This window comes from Phocoena sinus, chromosome 3, assembly GCF_008692025.1.
Source record: "Phocoena sinus isolate mPhoSin1 chromosome 3, mPhoSin1.pri, whole genome shotgun sequence".
NCBI classification, from domain to species: Eukaryota; Metazoa; Chordata; class Mammalia; order Artiodactyla; family Phocoenidae; genus Phocoena; species Phocoena sinus.
This window is the reverse complement of record NC_045765.1, coordinates 141,896,797-141,908,996: the sequence shown is the minus strand read 5'-3', so window position 1 is coordinate 141,908,996 and position 12,200 is coordinate 141,896,797. Positions and strand designations below refer to the sequence as shown.

General features: G+C 40.3%; 1 protein-coding gene across 1 annotated transcript; it reads left to right on the top strand.

Annotated features, from left to right (window-relative positions):
• The first annotated feature begins 9,310 nt into the window (after positions 1-9,310).
• On the top strand, positions 9,311-11,018 carry LOC116751354 (histone deacetylase 2-like). Its single transcript, XM_032627140.1, is given in 3 exon segments — positions 9,311-9,884; positions 9,887-10,719; positions 10,721-11,018. Coding segments are annotated over 3 exon segments (1,674 nt in total). The 3' UTR covers positions 10,988-11,018.
• The last annotated feature ends 1,182 nt before the right edge of the window (positions 11,019-12,200 follow it).

The window sequence follows — 12,200 nt, the reverse complement described above, 5'->3', positions numbered from 1 at the left end:
AGGCGACTGTTTTTCACCAGGATCCCTGTGGGGAAATGGTTATTCTCTCAGCTCAGTGAGGGCTACTGACAAAGACTGGTTCTTCCTTGGAGGTAAAGAGTGACTCCTATGAGGCTGAGGGAGAAAGTCTAACATCTCTAAGAGTTAAGACCCCCCAGCTTAAAAAGTTGTCACAGCCGCCACTCCTGCCAGTGGGAGCATCTTGCCAGTTGCCTCAGTAACAGCAGATGCTTCACAGTGCAGCCCTTGGCGACAGTAACAAGGAGCACTGACTCTGCTCACAAACAACAGAAGCTCCTGTGATGAACCATGGAGATAACTGTCGGCATTTACTTATGTCAGTGCCTTTTTTAAGCCTCAGCATCTCTCAACTCATCTAGCAGCTTCTGTGCTTTTCAACAGGAGGAAGACTGCATACAGCTCTCTCAGCCCTACCTCTAGAGGCCAACTCCCAGCAAGTTCCTGGTACCCTTTGGTCAACAATTTCACATTTTCATATACACCTTAGAAAAAAGTCTCATATTTGTTCGCAAGGAGACCTGCAAAGTGATTCACTGAAGCATTCTTTGTGATGGAAAAATCTTGGAAACTACTTAAACATTCATCCACTGGATATGAGATAAATACACGTTGCTGCATTCGTAGAGTTTACATTAAATAGAGTAGATAAAATGAACAAAACGGAGCTAAATGTAGCAACCAGGATGAATTTCAGAAATATAATAATGAGGAAGAAAAACTATATACAGAAGGATACTTTTTATATAAAGTTTGAAAGCATGTACAATTATGCTTTTTACTATACATGGAGGGAGTGGGAAGGAACCTGAAGAAAGTGAGAAAAAAATCATGGCAATATTTGGGGAAAGAGGATTCAAAGTAGAGAAAAAAGCAAGGGCCTAAGGCCTGAGGTGAAAACGTATTTAATGAGTTTCAGTAAGAGCAAGCAGGTGGATGTGGCTGGAGCAGAACGTGTCAGGGAAGGGAGAGTATAGGAAATAAGGTCAGAGAGGTAGCCAATTGTCAGAACATGAACGACGGCCTTGCAGTTGCCATTGGAAAGTTTTGGCCCAGAAACCTGTGGTATGAGGCCTAAAATTAAGGCCCAATATTATGTCCTGCACTGACATGGGTGGGGGGGGGGGGAGTAAGAAGGCCTCCAATGTCACACCAGAAGGGCTGCCCCCCATTCTGCTTCTGCAGAAAATATTCCCTTGCCAAACACCCCTCTTAACAACTGGGCCAGTTAGAGTTCCCGTTTACCCCAGAATTATTCAACCAATCACATCCTCCTGTGGGAACCAGTGGGCACCATTCCCTCTTAATACTACAAAGCCTCCCTGTTACCACTCCTGGCACTTCATTCCGTTCCTGAGTGCAACTCCCATGCAGCCATGTGTGGTGCGCAGTGGACTCCTCCCCTAGACTGTGAGTGTATGTGAATGTGCTGTCATCAGTCTCATCTGTCCAGTGCCGAGGAGATGGCTACAATGGTCTGTGCTTGATCCCAGACACAGAATCCCCCCCTCGCCAATGGGGTGAATAGGAAACAATGGTAACAGAGTCACATGATTTGACTTATGCTTTAAATGGATACCGGCTTCTGTTGAGAATGAGCTACGAGGAGGTGAAAACAAAAACATAACTACCAGATATGGGGTGGGGGCCTGATCCAGACATGACCATCATCTCACATAGAGGACAGTGGAGGAAGCGGTGGAGAGATGGGCCTGGATCTGAGATCAAATGTGGGTGTGAAAGAAAACTTCACTACTTTTGTTCCGATAACTGGTTGCCATTTTTTCATGCTAGAAAACTGGGAGAAGGGCTGTTGTACAGTGAAACTCCCTGTCTTATACAAGTTGTCACACAAATCAGAAAAAAAGGGAAAGAGTCTAACTCATTTGGTTTTAATACCATATCCAGGGCAAGAAGACAAAATTGTCTATAGATATAGGTTCACTTATGAACATGCACATGAAAACCCTAATTAAAATATCAGCAATTAGAATTCAATGATGACGAGGAGCTTCAAGATGGCGGAAGAGCAAGACGAGGAGATCACCTTCCTCCCCAGAGATACATCCGAAATACATCCACATGTGGAACAATTCCTACAGAACACCTACTGAATGCCGGCAGAGGCCTCAGACCTCCCAAAAGGCAAGAAATTCCCCACGTACCTCGGTCGGGCAAAAGAAAAAAGAATAAACAGAGACAAAAGGATAGGGACGGGACCTGCACCAGTGGGAGGGAGCTGTGAAGGAGGAAAGGTTTCCACACACGAGGAAGCCCCTTCGCGGGTGGAGACTGCGGTTGGCGAAGGGGGAAAGCTTCAGAGCCACGGAGGAGAGCGCAGCAACAGGGGTGCGGAGGGCAAAGCGGAGAGATTCCCGCACAGAGGATCGGGGCCGACCAGCACTCACCAGCCTGAGAGGCTTGTCTGCTCACCCGCCGGGGCGGGCAGGGCTGGGAGTTGAGGCTCGGGCTTCGGCTGCCGGGAGAGGACTGGCGGCGTGAACACAGCCTGCAGGGGGTTGGTGCACCATGGCTAGCCAGGAGGGAGTCCAGGGAAAAGTCTGGACCTGCCGAAGAGGCAAGAAACTTTTTCTTCCCTCTTTGTTTCCTGGTGCAAGAGGAGAGGGGATTAAGAGCACTGCTTAAAGGAGCTCCAGAGACAGGCGCGAGCTGCGGCTAACAGCGCAGACCCCAGAGATGGGCATGAGACACTAACACTGCTGCTGCCGCCACCAAGAAGCCTGTGAACAACCACAGGTCACTACCACACCTCCCCTCGCGGGAGCCTGTGCAGCCCGCCACTGCCAGGGTCCCGTCATGCAGGGACAACTTCCCCGGGAGAATGCACGGTGCGCCTCAGGCTGGTGCAACGTCACTCTGGCCTCTGCTGCCGCAGGCTTGCCCCACATCCGTACCCTTCCCTCCCCATGGCCTGAGTGAGCCAGAGCTCACGAAGCAGCTGCTCCTTTAACCTCGTCCTGTCTGAGCAAAGAACAGACGCCCTCCGACGACCTACACGCAGAGGTGGGGCCAAATCCGAAGCTGAACCCCGGGAGCTGTTCGAACAAAGAAGAGAAAGGGAAGTCTCTCCCAGCAGCCTCAGAAGCAGAGGATTAAATCTCCACAATCAACTTGATGTACCTGCATCTGTGGAATACCTGAATAGACAATGAATCATCCCAAATTGAGGAGGTGGACTTTGGGAGCAATGATATATATATTCTTTTTCCCTTTTTCTCTTTTTGTGAGTGTGTATGTGTATGCTTCTCTGTGTGATTTTGTCTTTATAGCTTTGCTTTTACCAGTGTCCTAAGGTTCTGTCTATCCTTTTTCTTTTCTTTTTACTTAAAAAATTTTTTTTAATAATTATTTTTTATTTTAATAACTTTATTTTATTTATTTTACTTTATTTTATTTTATCTTCTTTCTCTCTTTCTTTCTTTTCTACCTTTTATTCTGAGCTGTGTGGATGAAAGGCCCTTGGTGCTCCAGCCAGGCATCAGGGCTGTGCCTCTGAGGTGGGAGAGCCAAGTTCAGGACACTGGTCCACAAGAGACCTCCCAGCTCCACGTAATATGAAATGGCAAAAATCTCCCAGAGATCTCCATCTCAATGCCAAGACCCAGCTTCACTCAACAACCAGCAAGCTACAGTGCTGGACATCCTATGCCAAACAACTAGCAAGACAGGAACACTACCCCACCCATTAGCAGAGAGGCTGGCTAAAATCATAATAAGGCCACAGATATACCAAAACACACCACCAGACGGGGACCTGACCACCAGAAAGACAAGATCCAGCCTTATCCACCAGAACACAGGCACTAGTTTCCTCCACCAGGAAGCCTACAAAACCCACTGAACCTACCTTAGCCACTGGGGACAGACACCGAAAACAACGGGAACTATGAACCTGCAGCCTGCGAAAAGGAGACCCCAAACACAGCAAGTGAAGCAAAATGAGGACAGAGACACAGAGCAGATGAAGGAGCAAGGTAAAAACCTACCAGACCTAATAAATGAAGAAGAAATAGGCAGTCGACCTGAAAAAGAATTCAGAATAATGATAGTAAAGATGATCCAAAATCTTGGAAATAGAATAGGGAAAATACAAGACACGTTTAACAAGGACCTAGAAGAACTAAAGAGCAAACAAACAGTGATGAACAACACAATAAATGAAATTTAAAATTCTCTAGAAGGGATCAATAGCAAAATAACTGACGCAGAAGAACGGATAAATGACCTGGAAGATAAAATAGTGGAAATAACTACTGCAGAGCAGAATAAAGGAAAAAGAATGAAAAGAATGGAGGACAGTCTCAGAGACCTCTGGGACAACATTAATGCATCAACATTCGAATTATAGGAGTCCCAGAAGAAGAAGAGAAAACGAAAGGGACTGAGAAAATATTTGAAGAGATTATAGTTGAGAATTTCCCTTATTTGTGAAAGGAAATAGTTAATCAAGTCCAGGAAGCACAGAGAGCCCCATACAGGATAAATCCAAGGAGAAACACACCAAGACATATATTAATCAAACTATCAAAAATTAAATACAAAGAAAAAATATTGAAAGCAGCAAGGGAAAAACAACAAATAATACACAAGGGAATCCCCATAAGGTTAACAGCTGATCTTTCAGCAGAAACCCTACAAGCCAGGAGGGAGTGGCAGGACATACTGAAAGTGATGAAGGAGAAAAACCTGCAACCAAGACTATTCTACCCAGCAAGGATCTCATTCAGATTTGATGGAGAAATTAAAACTTTTACAGACAAGCAAAAGCTAAGAGAATTCAGCACCACCAAACCAGCTTTACAACAAATGCTAAAGGAACTTATATAGCCAGGAAACACAAGAGAAGGAAAAGACCTACAATAACAAACCCCAAACAATTAAGAAAATGGTAATAGGAACATACATATCAATAATTACCTTAAATGTAAATGAATTAAATGCTCCAACCAAAAGACATAGACTGGCTGAATGGATACAAAAACAAGACCTGTATAAATGTTGTCTACAATAGACCCACTTCAGACCTACGGACACATACAGACTGAAAGTGAGGGGATGGAAAAAGGTATTCCATGCAAATGGAAATCAAAAGAAAGCTGGAGTAGCAATTCTCATATCAGACAAAATGACTTTAAAATAAAGACTATTACAAGAGACAAAGAAGGAAACTACATAATGATCAAAGGAACGATCCAAGAAGAAGATATAACAATTGTAAATATTTGCGCACCCAACATAGGACCACCTCAATACATAAGGCAAATGCAAGCAGCCATAAAATGGGAAATCGACAGTAACATAATCATAAGTAGGGGACTTTAACACCCCACTTTCACCAATGGACAGATCATGCAAAATGAAAATAAATAAGGAAACACAAGCTTTAAATGATACATTAAACAAGATGGACTTAATTAATATTTATAGGACATTCCATCCAAACACAACAGAATACACATTCTTCTCAAGTGCTCATGGAACATTCTGCAGGATAGGTCATATCTTGGGTCACAAATCAAACCTGGGTAAATTTAAGAAAATTGAAATCATATGAAGTATCTTTTCCAACCACAATACTATGAGACTAGATATCAATTACAGGAAAAGATCTGTAAAAAGTACAAACACATGGTGGCTAAACAACACACTGCTTAATAACCAAGAGATCACTGAAGAAATCAAAGAGAGGAAATTAAAAAATACCCAGAAACAAATGACAGTGAAAACACAACGATCCAAAACCTATGGGATGCAGCAAAAGTAGTTCTAGGAGGGAAGCTTATAGCAATACAATCCTACCTTAAAAAATAAGAAACATCTCAAATAAACAACCTAACCTCACACCTAAAGCAATTAGAGAAAGAAGAACAAAAAAACCCCGAAGTTAGAAGGAAAGAAATCATAAAGATCAGATCAGAAATAAATAAAAAAGAAATGAAGGAAACAACAGCGAAGGTCAATAAAAGTAAAAGGTGGTTCTTTGAGAAGATAAACAAAATTGATAAACCACTAGTCAGACTCATCAAGAAAAAAACGGAGAAAACTCAAATCAATAGAATTAGAAATGAAAAAGAAGTAACTGCAGAAATACAAAGGATCATGAGAGATTACTACAAGCAACTATATGCCAATAAGATGGACAACCTAGAAGAAATGGACAAATTCGTAGAAATGCACAACCTTCTGAGACTGAAACAGGAAGAAATAGAGAATATGAACAGCCCAATCACAAGCACTGAAATTGAAACTGTGATTAAATATCTTCCAACAAACAAAAGCCCAGGACCAGATGGCTTCACAGGCAAATTCTATCAAACATTTAGAGAAGAGCTAACACCTATGCTTCTCAAACTCTTCCAAAATATAGCAGAGGGAGGAACACTCCCAAACTCATTCTACGAGGCCACCATCACCCTGATACCAAAACCAGACAAAGATGTTACAAAGAAAGAAAACTACAGGCCAATATCGCTGATGAGCATAGATGCAAAAATCCTCAACAAAATACTAGCAAACAGAATTCAACAGCACATTAAAAGGATCACACACTATGATCAAATGGTGTTTATCCCAGGAATGCAAGGATTCTTCAGTATACGCAAATCAATCAGTGTGATAAACCATATTAACAAATTGCAGGAGAAAAACCATATGATCATCTCAATCGATGCAGAGAAGGCTTCTGACAAAATTCAACACCCATTTATGATAAAAACCCTCCAGAAAGCAGGCATAGAGGAAACTTTACTCAACATAATAAAGGCCATATATGACAAACCCACAGCCAACATCATCCTCAATGGTGAAAAAATGAAAACATTTCCACTAAGATCAGGAACAAGACAAGGTTGCCCACACTCACCACTATTATTCAACATAGTTTTGGAAGTTTTAGCCACAGAAATCAGAGAAGAAAAAGAAATAAAAGGAATCCAAATCGGAAAAGAAGAAGTAAAGCTGTCACTGTTTGCAGATGACATGATACTATACATACAAAATCCTAAAGATGCTACCAGAAAACTACTAGAGCTAATCAATGAACCTGGAAAAATAGCAGGATAGAAAATTAATGGACAGAAATCTCTTGCATTCCTATACAATAATGATGAAAAATCTGAAAGAGAAATTAAGAAAACACTCCCATTTACCATTGCAATAAAAAGAATATAATATCTAGGAATAAACCTACAAAAGGAGAAAAAAGACCTGCATGCAGAAAACTATAAGACACTGATGAAAGAAAGATGATACAAATAGATGGAGAGATATACTATTTTCTTGGATTGGAAGAATCAATATTGTGAAAATGACTGTACTACCCAAAGCAATCTACAGATTCAATGCAATCCCTATCAAATTACCAATGGCATTTTTCACAGAACTAGAACAAAAAATTTCACAATTTGTATGGAAACACAAAAGACCCTGAATAGCCAAAGCAATCTTGAGAAAGAAAAACGGAGCTGGAGGAATCAGGCTCCCTGACTTCAGACTAAACTACAATGCTACAGTAATCAATAAAGCATGGTACTGGCACAAAAACTGAAATATAGATCAATGGAACAAGACAGAAAGTCCAGAGATAAAGCCACGCACATATGGTCACCTTATCTTTGATAAAGGAGGCAAGAATATACAGTGGAGAAGAGACAGCCTCTTCAATAAGTGGTGCTGGGAAAACTGGACAGGTACATGTAAAAGTATGAAATTAGAACACTCCCTAACACCATACACAAAAATAAACTCAAAATGGATTAAAGACCTAAATGTAAGACCAGATACTATCAAACTCTTAGAGGAAAACATAGGCAGAACACTCTATGACATAAATCACAGCTAGATCCTTTTTGACCCACCTCCTAGAGAAATGGAAATAAAAACATAAATAAACAAATGGGACCTAATGAAACTTGAAAGCTTTTGCACAGCAAAGAAAACCATAAACAAGACGAAAAGGCAACCCTCAGAATGGGAGAAAATATTTGCAGATGAAGCAACTGACAAAAGGTTAATCTCCAAAATTTACAAGCAGCTCATGCAGCTCAATAACAAAAAAACAAACAACCCAGTCCAAAAATGGGCAGAAGACTTTAACAGACATTTTTCCAAAAAAGATACACAGACTGTCAACAAACACATGGATGGATGTTCAACATCACTAATCATTAGAGAAATGCAAATCAAAACTGCAATGAGGTATCACCTCACACCAGTTAGAATAGCCATCACCCAAAAATCTACAAACAATAAATGCTGGCGAGGGTGGGGAGAAAAGGGAACCCTCTTGCCATGTTGGTTGGAATGTAATTGATACAGCCACTGTGGAGAACAGTATGGAGGTTCCTTAAAAAACTAAAAATAGAACTACCATATGACCCAGCAATCCCACTACTGGGCATATACCCTGAGAAAACCATAATTCAAAAAGAGTCATGTACCATAAATGTTCACTGCAGCTCTATTTACAATAGCCAGGACATGGAAGCAACCTAAATGTCCATCAACAGATGAATGCATAAAGAAGATGTGGCACATATATACAATGGAATATTACTCAGCTACAAAAAGGAACAAAATTGAGTTATTTGTAGTGAGGTGGATGGACCTAGAATCTGTCATACAGAGTGAAGTATGTCAGAAGGAGAAAAACAAATACCATTTGCTAACACATATATATGGAATCTAAGGGAAAAAAAAATGGTCATGAAGAACCTAGGGGCAAGACGGGAATAAAGACACAGACCTACTAGAGAATGGACTTGAGGCTACGGGGAGGGGGATGGGTAAGCTGTGCGAAAGTGAGAGAGTGGCATGTACATATATACACTACCAAACGTAAAATAAATAGCTAGTGGGAAGCAACCGCATAGCACAGGGAGATCAGCTCTGTGCTTTGTGACCACCTAGAGGGGTGTGACAGGGAGTTTGGGAGGGAGGGAGATGCAAGAGGGAAGAGATATGGGAACACATGTATATGTATAGCTGATTCACTTTGTTATATAGCAGAAACTAACACACCATTGTAAAGCAATTATACTCCAATAAAGATGTTAAAAACATAATAATAGTCGCTCTTGGCCGGGCGGTACCGAGCCCTCCCAGCACTCCCCTCCTCTCCTCCCTCCGGCCCTCCGGCCTGCCTTTCCCTGCGGCACTGCCACCCCCCCACCTTCGCCCCAGCCCTCTTCTCTTCCCGCCGAGCGAGCCGCGGCGGCGGCAGCAGCAGCAGCAGCCAGAAGAGGAGCCGGAGGCGGTGGTGGCCGGGTAGCCCATGGCGTAGAGTCAGGGAGGCAGCAAGAAGAAAGTCTGCTACTACTACTACGATGGTGATATTGGAAATTATTATTACGGACAGGGTCATCCCATGAAACCTCATAGGATCCGCATGACCCATAACTTGCTGCTAAATTATGGCTTGTATAGAAAAATGGAAATATATAGTCCCCATAAAGCCACTGCTGAAGAAATGACAAAATACCACAGCAATGAGTACATCAAATTTCTACGTTCAATAAGACCAGATAACACGTTCGAGTATAGTAAGCAGATGCAGAGATTTAATGGTGGAGAGGATTGTCCAGTGTTTGCTGGGCTCTTTGAGTTCTGTCAGCTTTCATCTGGTGGTTCAGTTGCTGGGGCTGTGAAGTTAAACCGACAACAAACTGATATGGCTGTTAACTGGGCTGGAGGATTACATCATGCTAAGAAATCAGAAGCATCAGGATTCTGTTATGTTAATGATATTGTGCTTGCCATCCTTGAATTACTAAAGTATCATCAGAGAGTTTTATATATTGATATTGATATCCATCATGGTGATGGTGTTGAAGAAGCTTTTTATACAACAATGTAATGACTGTATCATTCCATAAATATGGGGAATACTTTCCTGGAATGGGAGACTTGAGGGATATTGGTGCAGGAAAAGGCAAATACTATGCTGTCAATTTTCCAATGAGAGATGGTATAGATGATGAATCATATGGGCAGATATTTAAGCCTATTATCTCAAAAGTGATGGAGATGTATCAACCTAGTGCTATGGTGCTACAGTGTGGTGCAGACTCACTATCCGGTGACAGACTTGGTTGCTTCTATTTGACAGTCAAAGGTCATGCTAAATGTGTAGAAGTTGTAAAAACTTTCAATTTACCATTACTGATGCTTGGGGGAGGTGGACACACAATCCGCGATGTTGCTCGATGTTGGACATATGAGACTGCTGTTGCCCTTGGTTGTGAGATTCCCAGTGAATTGCCATATAATGATTACTTTGAGTATTTTGGACCAGACTTCAAACTGCATACTAGTCCTTCAAACATGACAAACCAGAACACTCCAGAATATATGGAAAAGATAAAACAGCGTTTATTTGAAAATTTACGCATGTTGCCACATGCAGCTGGCGTCCAAATGCAAGCTATTCCAGAAGAGGCAGTTCATGAAGACAGTGGAGATGAAGATGGAGAAGATCCAGACAAGAGAATTTCTATTCGAGCATCAGACAAACGGATAGCTTGTGATGAAGAATTCTCAGATTCTGAGGACGAAGGAGAGGGAGGTCGCAGAAATGTGGCTGATCATAAGAAAGGAGCAAAGAAAGCTAGAATTGAAGAAGACAAGAAGGAAACAGAGGACAAAAAAACAGATGTTAAAGAAGACGATAAGTCCAAGGACAATAGTGGTGAAAAAAACAGATACCAAAGGAGCCAAATCAGAAGAGCTCAAGCAACTCTTGAATTTGAGAGTCTCATCACTTTCAGTGAGAAAATATTGGGAAGAAAAATGTTTTCTTTTTGAAGACTTCTGGCTTCATTTTATACTACTTTGGCATGGACTGTATTTATTTTCAAAATGGCTTTTGTTGGTTTTGTTTCTCTTGGCAAGTTTTATTGTGAGTTTTCTAATTATGAAGCAAAATTTCTTTTCTCCACCATGCTTTATGTGATAGTATTTAAAACTGATGTGTTATTATGTCAGAAAACTGCTCTATTCAAGAAGTAATTGGCCGTTCTGAGCTGATTTTTCCATCTTTTGTAATTATCTTTATTAAAAAATTGTACTTGGTAAAAAAAAAAACAACAAAAACAAACAAAAATAATAATAAATAAATACTAAGAATTCAATGATGAAATTAAAACATAAAGCATGATCAAATAGGGCCCATTTAAGAAAAATGGTTTAAGAAATGAAAATATACAACTATTAAAATAATCCATCACATTAATGAACTAAAGAAGCAAAATTACATGAGTATCTCAACAAAAGCAGAAAAAGCACTGGATAAAATTCAATATCTATGTTTTTTTAATAAATTCTTAGAAAACTAAGAATAGAGGGAAGCTTCTTTAACCTGATAAGGGCTTTCTACCAACCATCTACTGCAATCATCAAGTTTAATTTAAAAGTTTAGCTGCAATTTCCTTAAGGTCAAGAACAAGACATGAATGACTTGGTATCATTGCCACTCTTTAACAGAGTACAGGAAGTCCTGGTCACTGTATTAAGAACATGAAGGAAGGAGACCAAATTGTTATTATTTCCAGTTAAAACATCATGATCAAATGCACAGAAAATCTAAGAAATCAGTAAACTGCTAAAATTAAAAGGGAGTTCAGCAAGTTTGTTAGGTATAAAAACAATGTGTAAAATTTAATAGTGTTCCTATGAATAGGCAATAACTCGATAGGCAACGTAATAGAATGTAAGATACTATTAATGGTAGCAACAAAAACTATAAAGCATGTAGATATCAACCAAAGAAAGAACATCTTTATAGAGAATAAATTTCAAACTATTAAAGCACAAATCAGAAAACCTAAACAAATGAAACATTAAACAACATATAGATTAACACCTTGCTCTGACATCATCGAATTAAGTTTTCCTTGATTAGTTTCTAAATTCAATGCAATTACAATCAAAATCCCAGAGTGAAATTTTTAACATGAAAAACAATTCCAAAATTTATGTAGAAAAATAAGAATTTTCAAAGAGTTAAGGCAAAATCAAAAAAGAAGATATATCAGATATCGGAACACATTACAAACGAAGGAAACCTTTATTGATAAAGCTAACAGAAGTGGCAGACTGTTAGCTTTATCAATAAAGTGGCAGACTGGGAGAAAATAATGACAACAGCTAAAACCCACAAATAATTA